The following is a 25,759-nucleotide window of genomic DNA, read 5'->3' as shown; positions in this document are numbered from 1 at the left end:
ATAAATTTTACTTATATTTGAATTGGCGAGTGTTATTTAGGCACGAATAAATTCCCATGTGGGACAAGACGGTCAGCTTGCATTGCTGAAATTCTCTCAATGTAGTTAGAATTCGAGTTAGGTGTTAGGAAAGCGAAATTTAAACTCCGCTTATAGGGAAAATTACTAGGTCATTTTACTGTTATCCTCTCATCCCGGGAAATTCCCCGGAACCCCAGACGCTCTAAGAATAGACGGGTTCATTCACACTGAATCTAAAAATAACTCCGGTGATGGTTAGAAGTCCTTCACCCCCCCCACCTCGCCCATGCCCGCGTGTGTAGCCCTTTTTTTTTTTTTTTTTCATTTCTCAGCAAACATTTTTCTTTGGGTTTTCCCGTTAGTAATTTCTAAGTCCTAAGGGACAAATCGTATTTCCAAGTCCTACGGGCAAGCCAAATAAAATTCTACGTCACACGTGGCGAGAATTTCTCCAAATTCCAAGTCCTCAGAGACTCCTACTAAAATTCTACATCGCACGTGGCGAGAATTTCTCCAAATTCCAAGTCCTCAGAGACTCCTACTAAAATTCTACGTTGCACATGGCAAGAATTTCTCCAAATTCCAAGTCCTCAGAGACTCCTACTAAAATTCTACGTCGCAATTGGCGAGAATTTCTCCAAATTCTAAGTCCTCAGACTCCTACTAAAATTCTACGTCGCACGTGGCGAGAATTCCTCATTCCTGTGGGAACCCAAGATTAAGTCCTATTGAGACATTATATTAGCCGTTAAACGCCTACTGGACGTATCATACGTCGACTAAAATTGTCTGTTGGGTGCCAAGTGGACGTACCGTACGTCGACTACAAAAAATTTCAACCTTCGGTCAACTTTGACTCAACCGAAATGGTCGAAAAACGCAATTGTAAGCTAAAACTCTTACATTCCAGTAATATTCAATCATGTACCTTCATTTTGCAAGAAATTGGAAGTCTCTAGCATAATATTTCGATTTATGGTGAATTTTTTAAAAAAACTTTTTTCTTACGCCCGCGCGGTAACTCGGCCAAAAATTTCAGAAATTCTTTCGTCATATTGTCGTAATTTTTGCACTGTTCTATATTAGCCGTTACATAAAGTTTTATATATAAAAATGTGCGCAATTTCATGTACAATACAGCAAAATACAACCCATGGTTGTAGCTTTTATCAGTTTGGAAATATTTTCATATAAATCACAATAACTGCCAAAATTTCAACCTTCGGTCAACTTTGACTCGACCGAAATGGTAAAAAAACGCAATTGTAAGCTAAAACTCTTACATTCTAGTAATATTCATTCATTTACCTTCATTTTGCAACCAATTGGAAGTCTCTAGCACAATATTTCGATTTATGGTGAATTTTTGAAAAAAACTTTTTCCTTACGTCCACGCCAGAAATTCTTTCGTCACGTTGTCGTAATATTTGTGCCATTTTATATTAGTCGTTACATAAAGTTTTATATACGGAAATGTGCGCAATTTCATGTAGAATAAAACAGAAAATAACTCATGGTTGTAGCTTTTATCAGTTTTGGAATATTTTCATATAAATCACGATAACTGCCAAAATTTCAACCTTCGGTCAACTTTAACTCGACCGAAATGGTAAAAAAACGCAATTATAAGCTAAAACTCTTACATTCTAGTAATATTCAATCATGTACCTTCATTTTGCAACAAACTGGAAGTCTCTAGCACAATATTTCGATTTATGGTGAATTTCTGAAAAAAAAAAAAAAAAAAAAAAAAAAAAAAAAAAAAAACTTTTTCCTTACGCTGAACACGGTAACTTGGCTGAACATCTCAGAAATTCTTTCACACGTTGTCGTAATGTTTGCATCGTTTTTACATTAGTCGTTACATAAACTTTTATATATGAAAATGTGCGCATTTTCATGTAGAATACAACAGAAAATAGCTCATGGTTGTAGCTTTTATCAGTTTTGAAATATTTTCACATAAATCACGATAACTGCCAAAATTTCAACCTTCGGTCAACTTTAACTTAACCGAAATGGTAAAAACGCAATTGTAAGCTAAAACTCTTACATTCTAGTAATATTCAATCGTTTACCTTCATTTTGCAATAAATTTGAAGTCTCTAGCACAATATTTCGATTTATGGTGAATTTTTGAAAAAACATTTTCCTTACGCCTGCTTGCTGTAACTTGGCCGAACATCTCAGAAATTCTTTAAATCACGTTGTCGTAATATTTGCACAGTTTTATATTAGTCGTTACATAAAGTTTTATATATGAAAATGTGCGCAATTTCATGTACAATACAACAGAAAATAACTCATGGTTGTAGCTTTTATCAGTTTTGAAATATTTTCATATAAATCACGATAAATAGAAAAAATTGACTTTCGGTCAACTTTAACTCGACCGAAATGGTCGAAAACTGCAATTGTAAGCTAAAACACTTACAGTCTAGTAATATTCAATAAATTAGCTTCATTTTTCAACAAACAGGAAGTCTCGCTAGCACAATATTTCGATTTATGGTGAATTTTTGTAAAAACATTTTTTATGTCCGCGCGTTCACAAATTCATGCATCATTTTGTGATAATATTTTCTCTGTGTTGCTTTGATCGTTTACAATTTGTTATATACCAAAATCATCGCAATTTAGTGTACAATACAAAGAAAAAAACAAAACAACCCGTTAGCTTTAACCGTTTTGCTCACAGCGATTTGTATAAAATTATATATGAAAAATTTTTGTTGCGCTGTCATATATTTCAATATTTATATATGATAATGATATTTTTTCCATTTCTGATGGTTGCATACTAAACTTCAGGCAATGACAAAAAAATGAGCCAAAAATGAACTCTCAATCTTAAAAACTAAGTGTGCTGTGATTTTTGAAAAAACTTTTTTCCGCTTAAACGCTGACTCACCTGCGCCACGGCATACGGGAGACGTTTTTGTAAATAGAGGCTCGGCGTTTAAGGGTTAGTGTATTTCACACACACATCTGAGCCCTTACGGGACTGATCATTCTAGTTCGTTATAACAACTCCTTAATTTCACGCTACAGCCGGCCAAGTCCGAGCGTGACAAAATCCAAGTACGTCTTCCGAGACATATTAAATTTTAACAAAGTCTCCTCAGACTTATTGATCCACTGTCTTATTCAGACAGATCCCTTCTCCTGCAGTCTGAACAACTGAGTGTTTCAGATTCCTGCAATATAGTCTTTTCAGACGTATTTGATTCATTAGAAAGTCCAGTCCGTATAACCATTATTTCAAGATGGCTAATACCAGAGCCCATCAAAACGAGGACTTCAAATTCTACGTCCCCTGGAAAGGACATGGGGCTATCGGGGCAAGATCTGAGAGAATGGGTTCAAGAGCGAGTGAACGATGCCAGGGTGGAGAGAGAGAGAGAGAGAGAGAGAGAGAGAGAGAGAAAGAATTGCCCAAGAGAGAAGAGAGGATCTAGAATGGCAGGAGAGAGTGAGAGAGCGCGCCCATGAGCTCCAGATGTTAGAACGACAGCACGCCACCCCCGCCTCCTGCGGCGGGAATGAGTGCCCTCAACCAAGCTCACTCGTTCATGCCAAAATGGACAGAGGCAGAACCCGAAGTATGGCTTGAAAGGGCCGAACGAGTCCTGGAGTGCTGCGACCTCTCCCCCGCGGAACTCTCCCTTGTTCTCACTAAATTCCTGGGCGGAAAAGCCCTCGTTGCCTACCACACCCTTTCAGCAGAAACAGGGGGAACTGGGAAACCGTACGCCAAGCAGTTACTAAGGCGTACGAGATTACCCCCGAGCGGTGGAGGAGACGTTGGAGAGAACAGCCCAGAGAAGCAGGACAGACTTGGTCCAATTGGGCGTACCATTTGGAGTGGGCATTAACAAAATGGCTCGATTCCGAAGGAGCCACGAGCGCTGCCGAGGTACTCGTGCGGTTTAAATTTGAGCATTTCCTGCGCTATGCCCCTCCTGCCCTCGCCACTCATGCAGTGGAAAAAGCCCCACCAACCCTCACTGAGTGTTGCCGGATAGCAGACGTGGGAAACTCACCACCCTCAAGAAGAATCCATGGGGCAGAAGATAAATCCCCCGTCCCTCCTCGGAGGATCAAATTCCCACAAGAATGGGAACTCAGGCAAGCCCCTAACTTGCCATTATTGCAAGAAAACGGGGGCATTCCTCTAAACAGTGCCGGAGCAAGAAACCGGCGCCTCTCTCGCCCAGAAGACCGCCCAATAACTCACCTGCGCCCTCCACAGGGGCAGCGCGGAAAGACTTCAGCCAGACCTTTTGCACGGCATGCAAGGTTTATGGCCATTCTCCCGCATGGGCGAAATGCCCGAGCAATAATAAATCAAATACTCCCACCGTCGACTTGGCCGTCACAGATCCCAAGTCATTAGGCCCTCCCGCAGAAGGGCCTGTATATGTGACTCCTCCACGAGGTAGCCACCCCGTACGCCGAGTCACGGCATTCAAGGACTCGGGCGTGAAAATCTCCCTCATCCGAAGGGACAGAGTTCCCTATGGAGCCATCGTCAATAGACGAAAACTCATCATGATCGAGGTCATGATCGAGGGAATAAATCAATTTAAGATGATACTCCCTACGGTCCAATTGAGAGTCACAAGACCTCACCTATCCAAATTTGCAATCTTGCACTACCAAGCCATCTCCCCGGAGGCTATGACGTCATCCTGGGACAGGACTTTCAGTCCCCACAGAAATCACGACAATCTAGGGGTCTACATTCCCCGAATCATTCCTCGGGCGCGAGTAATCCTCCCCGGCTTCTCCCTCAGTCAAGACTGGAGCCCCCTGAGTACCAGGAGGACGTGCAGTCCTCACCAGTGCCACCTGAGTACCATGTACAGTGGCCCCCTCGATCGGTTCCCGATCCAATTCCAGTGCCAGGCCCTGCCTCAGTGCCAGGGCCCCAATCAGATCTCCCTCCCGGAGATGCCAAATTCCTGCCGATGCCACTTGCATGCACCGAGCAGTGCCAAGCTTCGCCCGGCCTGACTGACGAGCACAAGAAACCTCCGATAGTGCCTGACTCTGCCCTAGTGCCAGCGCCAGAGCACTACCCCGATCTCTATTCAAGGGATCCAACTCAGGACCCCCTCTCTTCCCCTGCCCTGGCACCACTACCAGCGTCGGTAAGAGAGACGGTTCCTCTTGACCACAGCGGAAGTTCGCCTAAAGGTGCAGCCTCGCAACCCGTGCCTGAGCTGGTCATTGATACCTGCGAGCCGCTCACACCGCCCCCAACCGCCTCCTCTCTGCCTCAGTCCGTCGCCGACACAATTGCAAGTCAGGATTCTGCCATATCTTACTTGGCCGATGAACTACAAGAGCTGCGACGGATCATGGTAGAACCAGCACGGAAAACTCCTGCGTCAGCTGTCGCAGCAGCAGGCCCAGGTGGCACTCCGTGCCGCTCTCCGTTCTTGGGCCCTCCGCTTCCCCAGCCGAGGACGACTGTCCCATTAATAAAAGTTCAAGGCGAAATTACCACGGGCGTGGGAAATTCCAGGTAGTTTACAAAGAGCTCTACAGCTCCCCTGGCACCTGTGCCACCATTTCATTTTTCGAAGGTCTTGGCACCTCTAATCCAGAAGGCGATGTCAGGCCCTCCGCTATCTTCTTCCGTTCCTCATGAACTTCTATCTCTTATTATCCTCTATTAATCTTTCCTTAAATTATCACCACAAGAGGCAATTAAGTACAGGATACCATTCTCCACACAATGTATAAATCATTGAGAATAACAGAGTGAGAAGTGGCACGCCCTTGCGCCCATAACTTGGCACTGGGCGTGAGTGTCAGCTCTTCCTGAAGGAGTCGCGCCCTTCAGGTGCACTTTTCTCGCCCTGGGACTGTGATAGTCCAGGCCGTAATTTATAGGCGAAGGACGATAAATTCCCGCCTAACACAATAAAACCCTCACTCTTTTTCCCTTAGCTCTACTGCCAACATCATTTACTCTCTTTTAGTTACTTATTTATCCTTCTTTTTAAAGAATCGCGAGTCATAGACTCTTGCCCTTGTGATTTAAATGCCCCTTTCGTAAGCTCTGAGAGATGTGTCCGCCCTTCCTATGCGGTCACATTTTCCTTCGTAACATCCCGTTACTTTTTTTTTCCCCTTTTGTTATTGTTATTTTTCTTTTCTTTTTCCTCTTCCCTTCCTTCTAAGAACTCTGTTTGTCCTAGACCCCACGTCTTTTGTCTGCTCACCCCATCATAACATTGAGTACCCAAGTGTGGGCAGTGGATGCATAAAATTAGCGTAGTTTAAGGTTAGCGAATTAAAACTCGCAAATAATCTCGCTCGCCTACAACTGTCAAAATACCTCAGTATGCGGGTCGGCCATCAACTATCGAAGTTGGTGATGCGTTGAACTATTAGCTAAGCAATTACCAATGCAAATATGTATAGTCATTACAATATCATGTAACTATTTATCATTTATAAAGCCTCTTCAAGGCAGACTGTACCAACCTCATGTATTTAGGGGTATCTAAAATTAAGTAACCATGTATTTTATTTCTTGAACAATAACCTTTCTTTTCATTTGTTTGCCATTGCCTCATATACTTGGTCTTATAAACCTAATTAATTCACATTGTTCGAGTCACTTTATAAAGTTATCATGTGTAACCAAATCCAAAGTAATTACTCTTGTGCAAGTGTTGAAATTACCTTGTGTCCTGTTAAAGAAATTTGTCCCAGTGTGTTATTAAAAGTAATGTCACAGTTTCATAAATCCTTAGGAGTAAAGTCTATTGCAAGGCAGAATGTAGAGTAAAGTAAAGCATTTGCCGCTTATTCTTGTATATTGATGTTCACACCCGAAGGAAGGTGTGGACATCATCTTGTATGGGGAGGTATCATAATTAGCAAGAACTTGCTAGCAAATTGCTTCCCTCTTTTTCTTTTTTTTGTTGTTTTCATTTACTGTCGGCCGATCGATATTTCGCACGGTTAGAATACAAGAGATTAAAAACTGATTGTAGGCCACTCCCTTTAAGTAGATAATTTCTGAGACAAAAGTGAATCTGTCTGTATGTCCTTTTCAGGCAAAAAAAAAAAACCCTGCGGGCATCAGCTGAACATGACTCAACGCCCCCATGTGTTGGACGTTCCACTGCCCCATATGAGGAGATAAAAGTGAAAACCAGACCGAAGTTCGCTCTCACACATGCGCTGGACGAGATGGAGTAAGGATCACAAGTCACATGCCCCTGGCCCACAGTGCCCTTAGCTCCTAACCACGTGGCCCTTTTCAAAGTATACCTTTTCCTCGTGCACTTCAACTGCCAGCCACGTGTCACTCCATTAACTCATTGAAGCCCCTTGGTACCCTCAGTGCAGCTTCAAATTCATTATTCTTTTGTCTATTTTCATTACTGGCGTATAATGTGCATATCTCTCATTCAGAGGGACCATATATCGTGGAAGCTTCTTGGACTGTGTCTGGAATCCCCCAGTTTCACTCATCCCGCAAGAATCCCCTTCAGGATCAATAATCTAATTGCATTCCTCTTTCCCGTACTAATGTTAGTTGTGTAAATACACTCCTTTAAGTTTGCCCACGTGTTTACGTAATATTTCCCTTCAGTAGAAGAGCCTTACGCTCATATGAAATTCCCCTTTTTTTTTTCCTCTTTTTTTATGTTTTCCTGGACCCCCGAAGTCAGAATCACAAGGCTAAATTACCTGAAATTGTTGCTACCTGTCTCACAGAGGATATTTCAAACTAAATTGCCAGGGAAAACATATATATATATATATATATATATATATATATATATATATATATATATATATATATATATATATATATATATATATATATATATATATATATATATATATATATATATATATATATATAAAATATATATATATATATATATATATATATATATATATATATATATATATATATATATATATATATATATATATATATATATATATATATATATATATATATGCATATACATACATACATACATATATACACACACACACACATATATATATATATATATATATATATATATATATATATATATATATATATATATATATATATATATATATATATATATATATATATATAATTTTGGTCAAGTCAAAGTTGACCGAAGATTGAAATTTTGGCACTTATCGTGATTTATATGAAAATATGTCAAAACTGATAAAAGCTACAACCGTGAGTTATTTTTTGTTGTACAGTCATACCTCGAAATTACGCGAGGTTAGGTTCCGGACCCCCTTGTGCAAAGTGAATTTTCGCATAAGTTTGGCATGGTCTTTAAAAATGCTAATAAATGTTTATTTCCAGAGTTTAAGTACCAAATATGACCCTAATCATGCTCATTTAAAAGCTAACTTTTAAATGAACTAAAGTTAGTGTAATTTTATTTAAAATTTAGCTTATTACCCTTAAAAAAGGAATACAGTAAATGGTTGACATAAAAATTGAGTACTGCACAGTTTCATAATAGCACATTTACAGTAGGTGCGTGCACGATATACTAATGTTACCCCTAATTCATGGGGTGCCGTTTTCTTTGTCACTTAGAGTAAAAGCTGTTTTCTTTGCATTACTAGGCAAAACGTCATGTGTCAGTCAACAAAAGTACAATTCCATAAAACATCGAAAACATGTACATAATGTTCGTAGAAGGTAGTACAGTACAGGTAAAATTCAATCAATTTAAAATTATATACTGTACAGGTAATGATGTACAGAGAATAATAAGTTGTAAATGTATGTTTGAGTGCTAACTACAAATGAGAGAGAGAGAGAGAGAGAGAGAGAGAGAGAGAGAGAGAGAGAGAGAGAGAGAGAGAGAGAGAGAGAGAGAGAGAGAGAGAGAGAGATACAGTAAAAAAGTAACTGTACTGCTTTTGTATCGTATTTATGCGCAAATATATAAATACAAATTTTCCATTCTGATTTTACACCTAAAAACACAAAAACTTAAAAATTATACACACTTTCTACAGGGGAATCATCTTTGAAAAATGCAGGGTATCACATCTTGTAAAAGTGCACCAACTGAATGCGCTGTAATTACATGCACATACAGATTGCACCAGCACTTTTCTCTGAGGTGAACAGAGTAATTTTCAAAGAATGATACTTATACAACTCTTAGTTACATCTCTGATATTACATTAAAGAATTCATTTTATCAAATGAGAGCGAAACAACCTCATCTCAAGGTCATGTAAAGTTCTTGTGACAAAGACTTTGCAAATGGACATAATACTTGTATGATATTTATGTACAGAAATATAAATATAAATTTTCCATATCGATTTTACAGTTAAAAGCATGAAAACTTATAAATGTACTTCAAACATTAAACAAGCATTTTCTGCAGGGGTATCATCTTTGAAAAGTGCAGTAACTTTGCAAATGGGTATCACATCTTGTAAAAGTACACTAAGTGAATGTGCTGAAATTACCTTTGCATCATATTTATGCATGTACAGAAATAAAAATAATACATTTTCGATACAGATTGTACACATGAAAGCATGAAATGCGTTTTTCATAGATTTTGCACATTAAAACATCAAATGCATTTTTCATACAGATTTTACACATAGAAGCATGAAAACTTGTAAATTACTTAAAAAATTAAACACCCACTTCTGCAGGGTTTCTCGAGAATTTCGTGTGTCTGTGAAAAAATTGCGTATGCCCATTAGTTAGGTTCCAGTGAAAAGTTCGTGTGTGTGAATTCGCGCAACTTGAATCGTGTAAGATCGAAGTATCACTGTATTCTACATGAAATTTTGCACATTTTCATATATAAAATTTTATGTAACGGCTAATAGAAAACGGTGCAAAAATTACAAGAAAGTGACTACAGAATTTCTGAGATTTTCAGCAGAGTTAGCTGATGCTTTCTTTTGGGATAAGAAAGAAATTCATGCATGCGCAGCTGGGTCACGCTTGTAAACAAAAAAACAGCGTGATTCGTGAACTCCCAGCATCCCTCACGGTGCGTGACTTAAAATTTTTCGCAAACGAGGCCTGTAAGTATTTTTCCGCGAATATTTAAAAGAACTTTTTGTAGTCAACGTATTTTACGTCCACTTGGCACCCGACAGACAACTTTTGTCGATGTAAAATACGCCCAGTCGGCATTAAAGGGTTAATATAGGACTGATACAAGGAGAAATTCACAATATACAGGGTTGGGGGACAGTACAAACATACAAACCACTGGAAACCCAAACTCTACACCTAACAGGCCTGATGGATGCCAAGAGGTGGAGCTGGATACTTCTGTCTCGCTTGAGTCAGTTCCTCTGTTTACAAATCTGATTATCCTTTTTCTCATACATACCTAATAATTTCAATAAAATTAAAGCAAATTTACATATTTCTCTTGAAATGAAAGGATCAAGTTTACACATGCCTTGACTGAGATTCATATTCTTACAAAAGCTTTCTTTTATAGAGTGAGTATTTTGCTTTCATAAAATTTCCTGGCACAAATTGCCTAGCAAAATTTGATTTGATGTACAAATTGCCTATTACCATACCAAAGTTTCTAGAGTAGCATTTCCTACGGTCTGGTAAGTCTCTCCATCTTGGTGATCAATTCTGTCTTGCTGATTGTCTTCCCCAACTGGCGGACCTCCTGTAATCTCTTTCCCTGAGGGAGGAAAATTCTCTCGAACAATGCCTCACTCTACCCTCTGGGGAAATTCTAGTTGTCACTGAGACCAAGCATGAATGTCATGCGCTGCTCCCCCTCCCCTCAGGGGATCGCTCCATCCTGTTTCATCCTGACTCCCAGTTGACAGAAGGTCCCTCTCTCTTTCTACTCTCTGGGAAGAGGGGTACACACAAATGGGACACACAAGGCACCAACCACTTCCAAAAGCATGCCAACCCAAGCATAAAATGCTGGAAAACACATACTAGGCTATCAAAAGGGGTACCACAAGGAATATGATCTTTCGGGGAACAGAAAAGATCTCTTATACAAGATCAATAAAAGTGCAAGCACAGTGACAAACATTCATACACATAAATGATCCAACTAAAAGCAAGCACGGTTGGTAACACAATGGACATGCCAGGCCAGCAGAGGTCAGGGCAACACCACTGGGTTTACCAAATAAGATTTTTTTTGTCAGTACATCCACCCGAAAAGTGAGACGCTCTCACTCATTACTTGAGAAAGCATAGGCTGGTATCTCCATAGGAACAATGCAGACTTTGGCATGCAAGATTCCTTAACTAGATCAGTGGTGTGGACAAATCTTTCAGATCTTGTAAGTAAGTTTCTTTTTAATATGATATTTTAATGATAAAATAAAGTTTGTTCATACTTACCTGGCAGATATATATATAGCTGTAATCTCCGAAGTTCGACAGAATTTCAAAATTCGCGGCACACTCAGTGGCCGATTAGGTGGTTAGTACACATTCCTGCCGCTGGGAGGCGGGCATCAGGAACCATTCTCATTTTCTATTCAGATTTTCTAACGCCACTGTCTCCTGAGGGGAGGAGGGAGGGCAATAATATATATATATCTGCCAGGTAAGTATGAACAAACTTTATTTTATCATTAAAATATCATTTTGTTCATGAGACTTACCTGTCAGATATATATATAGCTGAATACCACCTTTGGAGGGGGGTAGAGACAGCCAGGAATTAGGGAAAACAAATTTAAAGGTAAAATTATTTTGGTTCCTTACCTGATCGCATAGCTGACTGCGTGGTTACTGCCACCCTAGTCTGCTTCTGCTTTCTAGAGACCCCAGCAAGGTAGTGACCTATAAAGCTGGCGACTGCTAGATGATCTGTCAACGGGGGCGTGACCACAATGTGACTAGATCATAGACCATACAACAAGGACAAAAGAGCATACCAACCACCTAACCAACACTAAGACATTAGTCTGCAATGGATTGGGAAGACTGACTCCTTCAATCGACCCAACAACCATAAAAACACAATTAAAAATCCCTTCCTAAGCAGGATTAAAGGATAGGAGCAGAGCTACACCCTGACCCCAAGGTTGTTGAACCAGCAATGTATGGTCCCAGCGAAAAGCAATTTTCGTATGCTACCTTAACATCTCTCAAGTAGTGTGAGGCAAACACCGAATCGCTTCGCCATATTTTTCTGGAACGCCATGGAGGTAGCGACCGCCCTCACCTCGTGGGCGTTGACTCTCAACAACTTGAAGTTGGAGTCGTCACAACAAGAATGTGCCTCCTTGATGACATTCCTAATGAAGAATGCCAGTGCATTCTTCGACATGGGATTAACTGGCTGTCTCACAGAACACCATAAGTTATCCGAGGGACCACGAATGTCCTGAGTTCTTTTAAGGTAATACTTGAGAGCTCTAACAGGACATAGAACTCTCTCAGGTTCCTGTCCAATAAGGTCCGTCAAACCTACAATTTAAAAAAATCTAGGCCAAGGATTAGAAGGCCTTTCGTTCTTAGCCAAGAACGTAGAGGTTAAAGAGCAGACAGCATTGTGTCCCTTGAAGCCCACATGACGGCTGATAGCTTGAACTTCGCTCACTCTCTTCGCCGCCAGAGCAGTGAGGAAGACCGTCTTCCTAGTAACATCCCTAAAAGAAGCAGATTGGAGAGGCTCAAAAGGACTGGACATTAAAAACTTGAGCACAACGTCCAAATTCCAAGTAGGAGGAATTGGCCGAGGAACCTTAGACGTCTCGAAAGACCTCAAGAGATCGTGGAGGTCCTTATTGTCAGACAAATCCAGACCTCTGTGTCTGAAAACAGAAGAAAGCATGCTCCGATAACCTTTGATTGTCGGAACTGCTAACTTGAGATTTTTGCTCAAATAAAGGAGGAAATCAGCGATCTGGCTCACAGTGGTCGAGGAAGAGGAAATTCCCTTCTTGCTGCACCAACTTCTGAAGGTTGCCCACTTCGCTTGATAAACTCTGATAGAGGAAGCTCTTCTGGCTCTAGCGATGGCCCGTGCCACTCGGCCAGAAAACCCCCTCGCTCTGACCAATTTTTTGATAGTCTGAATGCAGTCAGGTTCAGACCGGGGAGGTTTTGATGATATCTCGCGAAGTGGGGTTGATCCCAAAGTTTCCAGAGATCTTGGCAAACCTCCTGATGAAGGGTCCATTCCGTCGGCAGAAGTTGATGGCGCCGACTGAGCAGGTCTGCTCGAACATTTTCGACCCCTGCAACAAATCTTGTGAGGATTGAAATGTTGCGAGCATGAGCCCAAAGGAGAATCTCTCTTGCAAGGCCGAACAGGGAACGAGAGTGTGTTCCGCCTTGTTTCTTGAGGTAAGCTAACGCCGTAGTGTTGTCCGAGTTCACTTGAACAACACGATCGGAAACTTGGACCTCGAAGAATTGTAGGGCTAAGAAGATCGCTGCCAACTCTTTGATGTTAATGTGCCAGGACACCTGTTCCCCTTTCCAGGTTCCTGACACTTCCTTTCCCCCCCGTGTTGCCCCCCAACCTGCTGATGATGCGTCGGAAAACAACACTAGGTCGGGGCTCAGAAGCTTGAGGGAGATCCCTTTTCCCAACTTCGCAGGATCGAGCCACCATTTCAGGCACTTCTTGATGGAAGGAAGGATCCTCAATTCCTCTTCCAAGTCTTCCTTGTTTCGCCAGTTCTCCAATAGAAAGAACTGAAGAGGCCTGAGATGCAGTCTTCCCAGAGAAACAAACTTCTCCAGCGAGGAAATGGTCCCCAGCAGACTCATCCATTCCCTTACCGAGCATGTTTCCTTCTCCAAGAAGACCGAGACTTTTTCGTAACATTGAAACTGCCGTTCTTGCGATGGAGACGCTAGAAAAGCCGCTGAATTCATCTGAATCCCCAGATAAACAATGGACTGTGAGGGGATCAGCTGCGACTTTTCTACATTGACTAGAAGTCCCAGGGACTTCACGAGTTCCAGAGTTAATTGAAGGTCCTCCAGACACCTTTGTTTCGACGACGCACGAATCAACCAGTCGTCTAGGTAAAGAGAGATCCTGACAACTGCATCGCAACGCTTGCCGAGAGGTGCAACCACATCGCTACGTTCTTCATAAGAAGCGTAAACACCCTCGGGGCTGTGCTGAGTCCAAAGCAGAGAGCCCTGAACTGGTAAGTCTTGCCCCCCAAGACAAACCGGAGATACTTCATCGAACGCGGATGAATAGGAACGTGGAAGTAGGCATCTTGGAGATCCAACGATACCATCCAATCCCCGGGACGAAGGGCTCCTAATATTGACTGAGACGTCTCCATCTTGAACTTGTCCTTCAGCCTGCTGACGTCCAAGACAGGTCTCCAACCTCCTGAATGCTTCGGGACTAGAAACAGTCTGTTGTAAAATCCAGGTGATTTTGTGTCTAAGACCTGCTCCACTGCTCTCTTCTCGATCATCTGTTCGAGAAGTTTGAACAGAATTTTCTGCTTGGCAGGATGGTAATGTGGAGACAGATCTCTGGGGGTTGGAGACAAAGGAGGAAGAGTCAGAAAAGGAATTAGGTAGCCTCTCTCTACTACTTGAAGGGACCAAGCGTCTGCCCCTCTCTCTCTCTCCAGGCTTGGGCAAAATGAAGAAGCCTGGCTCCTACTGGTGTCTGGAGGTGGAAGGAGTCACTTGCCACCTCTCTTGGAGGCGACTTTGCCTCTAGGGAAAACTCTCCCTCGAAGCGCGGGTTTTGAGAAGCTCCCCATGGAAGCTCCTCCACGAAAGGGCTGCTTCTTCTTAGCCTGTTGTGGAAAAGAAGAGGACGATGATGGAGCTGAAGGGCGCTTAGAAGACCTGGAAAGGAGGTCTTGAGTCGCCTTCTCTTGAAGGCTGGCAGCAATATCTTTAACCAGGTCTGGGGAAAGAGATGGCTTGAGAAAGGAGCAAACTGTAGCTCTCCCTTCTCAGTAGGGGAAACCAACTTTGCGGAGAAAGAGCAAAACAATGCCCTCTTCTTTAAAAGGGCCGACGAAAACTGCGAAGCAAGTTCTTCAGAGCCATCCCTGACGGCCCTGTCCATGCACCGCAGTACACTGGACAGCTCCCCCAGACTAATGGAACTCGGGCTAGTAGCCTTGGTGTGTAAAACTCCCAGACACCAGTCCAAGAAGTTAAAGACTTCCACAGTCCTGAAGAGTCCTTTAAGATAGTGGTCTATTTCTGTAAGAGTCCAAGAAACCTTAGAAGAGGACAAATGAGATCTTCTGGAAGCGTCAACAAGACTCGCAAAGTCTCCTTGAGAAGTCGAGGGAACTGTCAAGCCAATATCTTCACCTGTCTCATACCACATGTCTGCTTTGCCAGACAAACGAGAAGGAGGCAAAGCGAAAGAAGACTTTCCTTGGTTTTTTCTCGTAGTCATCCAGTCCTGAACCTTCTTGAATGCCCTCTTGGTAGAGAAGGACTTCCTCATCTTAAGAAAACCAGGAGTTCTTCTCGCTTGAGACGAAGCCAACTGTGAAGGGGGAGAGCGAGGAGCTGAAGCTTGAAAAGTATCAGGAAAAAAATCCTTAAACAAAACAGTCAGAGTTTGATAATAAGTAGAAGAAGAAGCTTGTTTCTCTTCGTCCGAAGGCTCTGACGGGAGGGGTTCTTCTTCCTCCGCTGGAGGGTCAAGAGAGCGAGGAGGAAGGAGACCCGACTCGCCGATACGTAAGCGGGACCTGTCGTATTTAGAAGAAGTCGTGGCTAAATCCTGAAGAACAACAGAAGTTGAAGCGGGAAGTTGAGCATCAAGAAGCACTGCAGGCGTGGAGTCAACGAAAGAAGGGAAGTCGAAGCGGGAAGTTGAGCATCAAGAAGCACTGCAGGCGTGGAGTCAACGAAAGAAGGGCGTGAAGATATAACGCGAGGCGAGCGAGGAGCGTCCTGGCGGGGAGCGCGCGCAGCTCCAAGGCTGGATACGGAAAGAGCTTCACGTTGTGGCGCGTGTGAAGCGTCCTGGTTGGGAGCGCGCCGAGACTCAAGGCGAGGCGCGCGAGAAGCGCGCGAAGCGCAAGACACACGCTCCTGGTGCGTATCGAGAGAAACGTCCAACTCTTCAAAACGGGGAAGACGAGAAGGAAGCTTCTTTATACCTTCTTTAGGTGAAAGACGAGAAGCTTCATGCAATCTAGCAGACGAAGACGACGAAGCAGGAGACGAAGGAGAAGGCCTGGACTTCTTAACAGGCAGATGCAGATCCTTACGACGAGGCCTGTCCTTTCTATGGTCCATGAGAGTATCCAGCTGCTGTTGCAAGCCCAACAAAATCTGACGTGTTGGAGAAACAGCTCTCTCGGGAGAAGGGCTGAACCTGCGAGAAGGAGAGGGGAGAAGGGACGTCGTCTTCTTTCTCACCGGTGAATAAGCAACAGCCCTTGCCTTAGCGCGACTGGGGGGTCGAGCAGCGTCATCATCCGTTGCACAACGAAACTTCTTCCGATGAGGAACATCCCTGAAACTTTCAGGGAAGAGCACAAAAACGTCTAGAGGAAGAGGGGCGTGAAGCGTCCTCTCCTCTCAAGCTTCTCTTAAGAGGGCGAGAGTCCAACCAAGCGCTCCAACCCCTACTTGGGGAGGACGTGTCGGAGGACGAGAAGCAATCCTTATGGATACATGCCAGTGCATGATCCTTAGCAGCCTGGGTAGGGTCATCAAGACCTGCCGAAAGGACGTCAGATCGGTGGGAAGTCCCCGTAACCTTCATGCGGCTTTCGACATGCCCCCTCCCTGTATCCTGGGAGTTCGGCAGAGGTCCAGGCCTAGAAGCATTATAGGGCCGAACTGACGCCCCCTCCACAACACTAGGGGCATTAACACAAACAACACTTTGCGCTTGCAGGGCATTCACTTTGTTTTCAAGAGCGCGAATTGACTCTAAAACGAGAGCCAAGGTATTATTCTCTGCAGCAACAACCTCAGGGCCCGAAGGCAACACTACGGGTTAGGACTAAAACTACAGGGTTACTACCATGAGAAATCCCTGACTGTCCGTCTACAGAAGCACTCCTGGAGGAAGACCTCCTCACCCTGTCATGCTTCAATTTGCGCATATAGGATTCACACTTCTTCCACTCCCCTTCAGATAATCCCTCACATTCATTACAACGATTATCCATAGAACATTCCATACCCCTGCATTTCATACATAAAGTGTGAGGATCTACAGAAGCCTTCGATAGCCTCACCTTACAATCACCCAAGCTACAGACACGATAGCTAGAGGAAGACATCTTATTTAAAGAAAAGTCAAAAGCAAAAACAAAAACGGTCCAGAAAAGCGTATGCCAAGTCACAGATCCAAGTCGAAACCAAAAACAACCAAAATACTTAAGTGACAACAAACTTGAAATCCAAATGGCGGGAACTGACAACAGGTGTTGACAGTCCGGCGACAGAGAAAATCTGAATAGAAAATGGGAATGGTTCCTGATGCCCGCCTCCCAGCGGCGGGAATGTGTACTAACCACCTAATCGGCCACTGCGTGTGCCGCGAATTTTGAAATTCTGTCGGACTTCGGAGATTACAGCTATATATATATCTGACAGGTAAGTCTCATGAACAAACTACAAATTTTCTATCTATTTTTCTCTTTGGTTTGCTGCTAACCTTCTTAGGCCCTCTGATGACAGATGCACTGAAATATATGAAAAAGAAACCACGAAAAAGTTTAGCAGCTGTGCACTGACCAACAGCCACGGGAAACCTAACCACTTCCCATTTGTTTTGGATGGAAAATGCACACACATGACACTTCCCTCATAAATGTCCTATAGAGTTGTGGTTGTCTGGTTGACCACAAGTGATTTTTTTATTCCGTGTCTGAATACCAAACTGCGGAGCTGACAACTGTTCGACCACTGAGGTACCACTGTATAAAAAAAAACTTCGAGCTTACTCTGAAATGACCACTGTGCCCAAATAATCTGCATTTGACACTAACCAATATGCACATATTCTGACAGTAAACAATGTGCACATACTCTGCAAATATTTACTGATAAAACACAATCATCAAAGTTACCCTAATAACTTATGTGCCATCTCCCAAATAATCTGTAACAAATGATCACGTTTCTCTAATATAATACTTAAGAGAATCAGCTAACATGCATTTTGCCACAAATGACTTAAAATGTTCTACTGGATAAAATTCTATTGCTATGGTCAATTTCAAAGGTTTTGACTCCCAATAAAAAACTCCGACTTATTCAGTGTTGGTAAACACTAAATATGTGCTAGTCAGATAATACATAAAACCATACAATCATTACAATACAAAAGAAATGAGTCAAGGCTAAACCAAATTTTTCAACTTATGGCAATCATCAGAGTTGCAAAATTACAGTTGTTGATGAGTAGACAGTTCATTCATAAAGTGAGTTAAGCTCTGGCACAATGGAGGTTGCAGCATTTCTGAGGCGACTGTCAAGCAGGCCAAAAACACTGTTTGGCAGCACTAACCCACAAAGCCCTATGCATCTTTAACAGCATTGTTTTATTTGTCACATAATGACCACCACTGATATAAGCAATACTTCACAACCCCCCCCCCCAAAAGAATCAAGTCTCACCCTTGAGCTCAGTTTCATTAATGGTCATAAATCACAGTAACCATTCAGCACTAGTATAACACAAATAGTTATCCAAGTTTTACTGATTTTTTATACCTAATGGGAAGAATACATTTCATAATGAGCGATTAATTTTTTCTGTGTTGTTTCTTTGGCATGTGCCTTAAAAGTGTAATTTGGTTTTGTTGAGTTTGTTAATCATTCATTATGGCTATGTATAAAAGTGGAGCAGAATTAGATTCATGTCATTTAGAATTTGTGCCATATGCCCCAAAAAGGCATCCATAAAAAATGTTAGCATAAGCTGGAGTACTACTTTAGGGTGAAAGGCCACCTTAAAAGGAAGTTTGACAAATAAACTGCAAGAAAAGAAATGTAAATACTGTCTCTTGGTGGGTAGACACTTCCTTTGCATTACTTGATTTTGCTTCTGCCTATACATCGCAATTTTTTCATGACTGGTAAAAAACAGATTAATACAATGCCGTATAAGAGTAGCACAAAAATGCTCATGGAGATATATCCATTCATTTCATAATTGCCATGTAAATAATTACTGAACCTTTTATACTTGGTTAAGTGTTTTAACAACTAAATTTAGATCCTTTAAACGAAAAACATCCGAATTATCATGAAGCTTATTCAGCAAATAGTTCCAAAGTACAGTAACAAGATTTATTTTTTTACATTTTAACATCTGTTTAGACATTTTTAACAACAATTTAATATTCAATAACACATTGCAATGAAAATGGCAATTCCAATTATACATAATGTATGTTTTGTTTACAGATTACAAAAATCTAAAATAATGGTTTTGTATGATTTGGAACTGCATATTGCTACGGTGGTCCTTAAGCAGCATCACTGTATTATATCCTGTTTTAAGCATGGATCCACCTTTGAGAACATATTTATACCAATGTGGAATATGCATATCGTTACAAAGCAATTCCCTTAGGAGTCTCAAAGGTAAATTTGTGGTCTAGCCAAGGCTAGGTTCCAAGAATGCCAGATTAGAGGTCCACCTTGTACAATGAGTAGGCAAATAGTGTTGAAGGAGAATGGACTCTTTATTCACTTGAAAGAATAGTGTACCTAGTAGTATTACGTAAGACTTTTGTACTGACTAGACAAAGAAAATGGACCTGTCATAACAGGTTTAGGACACTATGCAGAATAATTACCCTTACCCCATTTTTCAATAGTATACAAATCTACAAACTTTCCATGCTTTATGATATGATAATAAATGTTCCTTACCTGATGAGGCTTCAAATGCTTCACCAAATTGTTATTCACACACACCAACTCTTTCTTCGTGTCTGGGTTAAAATCAAGTACCAGCTTGTCTAAATCTTTCTGATCAGACTCCACATCAATTTCAAAGATCTGATTAAACTGTAAAAAAAAAGAAAAAAGAAAAATACAAACATTTGCAAAGGATGTCAGATAAGGATATAGGTATTTTCCAAGAGGTTGTTCTAACTGGTAGTAGCAGTTACAACTTAGAATATTTTATTTACAAAAAAAACAATAGAACAGATAACTGAATCTCTCTCTCTCTCTCTTATATATATATACTGTATATCTCTCTCTCTCTCATATATATATACAGGCAGTCCCCGGTTTACGACGGTTCCGGCTTACGACGTTCCGAGGTTACGACGCTTTTCAAATATATTCATCAGAAATTATTTCCTGGCTTCTGACGCATGTTCCAGGGTTTTCTGGCGTCGTCATGCCCGATCCGGACGGAAGAAATATGGCCCCAAAATGGCAGAATAATCATAATTTGAAGGTTTTTGATGTAAAACTCAATAATAATGCAGTTTACATCGTTTTCAATGCACCCAGAGCATTAAAAGTAAGGTTTTCTTATGATTTTTGACGATTTTCGACGATGTTCCGCTTACAACGATTTTCGGTTACGACGCTTGCGCAAAAGAACGGAACCCCGTCAGTAAACCGGGGACCGCCTGTATATATATATATATATATATATATATATAAAACACTATTTGAACGTTGCAACCATATATTTCGGGCAATTCCTTCTGTGCCCCTGTTCACTGGTAAAATATGGACAGATGAAATGTTACAAGGGTATATATACAAAGCATATGTAGGTGTGGCATTAAGTCTCTGATGGTATGCAGGTGACCGTTTCCTAAGAAGGAGGAGAATAAACAATTCCCTAGTGGTTTTTGGTCTCATTAACTCCTGTTTGGCGATGATTCTGGTGGTCGTGTTCCCTGGAACACCTTCTTCAGAAGCGGTCTGAGGATTAAAGCATCAATGTCGTCCGATTTCCAATGTCCTCCTAATAAGTTCATATTGTTAGTTTGATTGATGATAGCAGATTCCAGCATCTTTCTTTTGTACGGACAGCTACTTTTGGAAACCAGCTCCGCCCCACTCCAGTTTATGGAATGGCCTGTATCTCTGATATGTAGGAAAATCCCCGAACTCTCTGAAGCATAACATACTGATCTTTTGTGCTCTGTTATTCTTTGTGAGAGCGATCTACCTGTCTCCCCCACGTAAATATCACTACAATTATCAACCTCTGTGTAACTAACAACGTGTTCTCTTTCAATGGTAATTTTTACAAATGACAATTTGGCTGTAGCATAGGCAGTCCCCTATCACCTCTTTTAGCAAACTTGTACATGGAATATTTCGAAATGGAAATTTTGTCATCTATCAAACCCTGTAATATGATCTGGCTTAGATACGTAGATGATATTTTTGCTTTCTGGGACAATAGCTGGGGAGACTTTAATGAATTTTCTAATAGGCTAAATTTGCTAGTTCCAACCATAAAATTCAAAACGGAATGGGAAAAGGACGGAAAAACTGCCGTTCCTAGATGTACTGATCATAAGAGAACAGAACACATGCATTTACAGTATATATAAAACCCACTTTCGCTGTTTCCTACATTCATTTCTTAAGCTACCACATGGGGGAGACAGGTAGATCGCTCTCGCAAAGAATAACAGAGCACAAAAGATCAGTACGTTATGCTTTGGAGAATTCGGGGATTTTCCTACATATTAGAGATACAGGCCATTCCATAAACTGGAGTGGGGCGGAGCTGGTTTTCAAGAGTAGCTGTCCGTACAAGAGAAAGATGCTGGAATCTGCTATCATCAATCAAAACAACAATATGAACTTGTCAGGAGGACATTGGAAATTGGACGACATCGACGCTTTAATCCTCAGACCTCTTCTGAAGGTGGTGTTCCAGGGAACACGACCACCAGAATCGTCGCCAAACAGGAGTTAATGAGGCCAAAAACCACTAGGGAATTGTTTATTCTCCTCCTTCTTAGGAAACGGTCACCTGCATACCATCGGAGACTTAATGCCACACCTACAGTATATATGCTTTGTATATATACCCTTGTAACATTTCATCTGTCCATATTTTACCAGTGAACAGGGGCACAGAAGGAAGTGCCCGAAATACATGGTTGCAACGTTCAAATAGTGTTTTATGGGCCTTTTTATCTTCATATATATATATATATATATATATACACAATATCTTTTAGATTTCATGGACACAGTTTACATAAAATTTTAATTTATAATTAACTGATAATTTAAACAGGAAAACTCATGATGTATAATTATACGCAGACACAACATTTTATGACATGCCACAGGAACCATACTATATTATGATATCTAACCAGAGCATACAAATAATTTAACACCGTGTTGGCAAGAGAAACGAACCTGCTTTTGACGTTCTGCAATACGTTTACGTCGCTCTTCCTCTTCTTGTGTAGCATTTTTAGTCGATTCCAATAGATCTTCATCTCGGATGACACGCCTGATCTTTTTGTGCTTACTGGGGGACTCCTCCTTAAAAAAAAAAGGAAAAAACAAAACCAAAGCCTTAGAGAGAGAATGGGTTTGGGCGAGTAGCGTACATTCAACAATATTTACTGGCAGTGTTCCAAAATGGGGCTTCTCACACATGTGAAGTCATTCCCAAAGTAGCTGGTGTTAAAAATTATTAATTCCATTTACTAATATGGTAAAAGGAACCTTGCTTCTATTTTCTCTCAATATCCATTTACATGGATGAAGCCAATACAGCTGTTGGGATTGTATGGGGCGGTAAAGATGACCTCAGTGAAGGCATAACTCACACCCTGGTCCTGTATCTTATTAACAAAGGTTCATGCCATGTTCGTCCTTGTCCACATATTCTTACCATATTTATCAGCTTTGCACCTTACTACTGGACATTTACTGTAATACTACATGTACTGTAAGCTGATAAAATAACATCCATACACTGCACTGCTCTCTTCTCCTGTTCTTAAAATTATTTTATAATTCTGCTTTGCTTTCCTTATCTTACATTGTTTACTTCATAATTTACTTCTACAGGCAGTCCCCGGTTATTGGCAGCCTCGGTTACCAGCGATCCGGTTTTACAGCGCTTGCCTAACGACGACGATAACCAGATTTTTGTTGTTGATAACCGGTTATCGACACTGATTGCCTCTTATCGGCGGCGCTGATCACCAGTTATCGGCGCCGCTAACCAGGTATCAGTGCTATTATTGCCAATTTTCAGTTAGTGGCGATTTTCAGTTGTCGTCACGCCGTCAGGAATGGAACCCCGCCGCTAACCGGGGACTGCTTGTATATTCAAGGGGAGCGCCGACGCCAAAAGGCCCCTTCATAAAGTAAATGATTGAAAGGATCTGCTTCAACTTTATACCACTTATTCTACAACTAATACTGAAAATTCCCTTGTGGGAAAATTTTGAAATTCTACTTCTAAATTATTTTTTGCAGTTGAAAAAATAATTTTTCAAAAATACAAAAAAAAAAAAAAAAAAAAAAAAAAAAAAAAGTTAATCTCAAAAATGACTTCCTAACGCCTAAATACAGTCATACATTCACCTTACACGATTCGAGTTGCGCGAATTCACACACACACGAACTTTTCACTGGAACCTAACTAATTGGCATACGCAATTTTTTCAGACATATGAAATTCTTGAGAAACCCTGCAAAAGTGGTTATGTTTAATTTTTGAAGTATTTTATAAGTTTTTATGCTTTTATGTGTAAAATCTGTATGAAAAATGCATTTCATGATTTTATGTGTCAAATCTGTAAGAAAAATGCATTATTTTTATTTCTGTACATGCATAAATATGATGCAAAGGTAATTTCAGCACGTTCAGTTAGTGTACTTTTACAAGATGTGGTACCCATTTGCAAAGTTACTCCACTTTTCAAAGATGACACCCTGCAGAAAATGCTTGTTTAATGTTTAAAGTACAGTAGAGTACATTTATACGTTTTCATGCTTTTAACTGTAAAATTGATACGGAAAATTTATATTTATATTTTTGTACATAAATATCATACAAAGTCTATGTCACTAGGGCGTCTTTACATGACCTCGAGATGAGGTTGTTCAGTCGCGCTGGTTTGATAAAATGAATTCGTTAATGTAATATCAGAGATGTAACTAAAAGTTGTATAAGTGTCATTCTTTCAAAACTACTTTGTTAACCATGGGGAAACGTGCTGATGCAATCTGTATGTGCATGTAATTACAGCACGTTCAGTTAGTGTACTTTTACAAGATGTGATACCCATTCACAAAGTTACTGCACTTTTCAAAGATATCCCTGCAGAAAGTGTGTTGAATTTTTGAAGTACTATTTTATAAGTTTACGTGTTTTTAAGCGTAAAATCAGAATGGAAAATTTGTATTTATATATTTGCACATAAATACGATACAAAAGGAGTACAGTAGTCCTGACAGAAGAGTTTCCTCTATCTGAAGAGAAGGACTCTGAGGAGCTGTAACTCCCCAAGTATGCTGTGCAGTCATATCATCGTCATTCATCAGACTGCACAGCTTATTCATCACCACCTTCAAATCAACATTCATCACTGGTGAGTACCCATATGTACTGATTTTTTATTACAGTCCAATATTTTTAATGCGTACCTATCTCTCTCTCTCTCGTTCGTAGTTAGCGGTCAAACATATTTTTACAAATTATTATTTCTCTGTACATCATTGCCTGTACAGTATATAATTTTAAGTTGATTGAATTTTACCTGTACTGTACTAACTTCTACGAACATTATGTACATGTTTTCGATATTTTATGGAATTGTACCTTTATTATGACTGTGATGCATGACGTTTTGCCTAGTGACACAAAGAAAACCGCATCCCATAAATTAGGGGTAACATTAGTATATGTATACACACCTACTGTAAATGCACTATTGTGAAACTGTGCAGTACTCAATTTTTATGTCAACCATTTACTGTATTTCTTTTTTAAGGGTAATAAGCTAAATTTTAAATAAAATTACACTAACTTTAGTTTATTTAAAAGTTAGCTTGATACTTTGGGAGTGTGATTAGGGTCATATTTAGTACTTAAAATCTGGAAATAAACATTTATTAGCATTTTTAAAGATCTTGCCAAACTTATGCGAAAATTCACCTTGCACGAGGGGCTCCGGAACCTAACCTCGCATAAGTTAAAATTTCGTTGAATTTGTTTGCCGTCTTGGAGATCTAAGCATTTAGTTTTGAAAAGATGCAAGTTTTCATAAAACAGCATAACATAAATTTTTTGGACTTTCAAGAATCTTGAGACAATCATGACACCTTGAGCAAGTTATCCCTTTATCATTATAACCCGTTTTCTCTAACGCAAACACTAGAGAGAATGGGTTATTTTAGTGGGTGACGAGTATTTTTGTACAATTCTTTCAACACTTTTTTTACATGTTTTTTTACAGTTTGTCGTTCACAAAGCCGTACAAGCAACGAACAAAATTGTCCATGAACCAGTCTAAACATTTTTTTTAGAAATAACACTTCAAGATATGTTTATTTGCAAATAAAACAGTCCAAAACAGTCTATAACTCACTTGCACCTATCCAGAATTAGTCACACACACTTTTTACAAGTTTCTTTACAGTTTGTCATTCACGATGCCATACACGCGATAAACAAAATTGTTAATAAACCAATCAAAATATATTTTTTAGCATTAGTACTTCAGGATATGTTTATTTAGACATAAAACAGCTGATAACTGGTAATAACATTCGATAATTCCTGGATATTCAGCCCTTAAATTATTTTAC

The 25,759-nt window shown here is 40.6% G+C and overlaps 1 protein-coding gene across 8 annotated transcripts in view; it reads right to left on the bottom strand.

The window, feature by feature from the left end:
- LOC136833991 (transcriptional regulator ATRX-like) overlaps positions 1–25,759 on the bottom strand; it is a 402,256-nt gene that overhangs the window by 231,071 nt on the left and 145,426 nt on the right. For 6 of the 8 annotated variants that reach the window (XM_067096278.1, XM_067096295.1, XM_067096290.1 and 3 more), the window contains exons 16-17: positions 22,346–22,474; positions 19,862–19,999 (exon numbers count right to left, since the gene is read on the bottom strand). In XM_067096278.1, the coding sequence (XP_066952379.1) occupies positions 19,862–19,999; positions 22,346–22,474 (267 nt within the window). The remainder of the gene's footprint in view (positions 1–19,861; positions 20,000–22,345; positions 22,475–25,759) is intronic. The other 2 variants (XM_067096286.1, XM_067096307.1) reach the window with 1 other exon arrangement.

The sequence above is a fragment of the Macrobrachium rosenbergii genome, chromosome 4, assembly GCF_040412425.1.
Source record: "Macrobrachium rosenbergii isolate ZJJX-2024 chromosome 4, ASM4041242v1, whole genome shotgun sequence".
In the NCBI taxonomy this organism is placed as follows: Eukaryota; Metazoa; Arthropoda; class Malacostraca; order Decapoda; family Palaemonidae; genus Macrobrachium; species Macrobrachium rosenbergii.
Note: the sequence above shows the minus strand (reverse complement) of the source record. Positions and strands in the feature narration are given on the sequence as shown.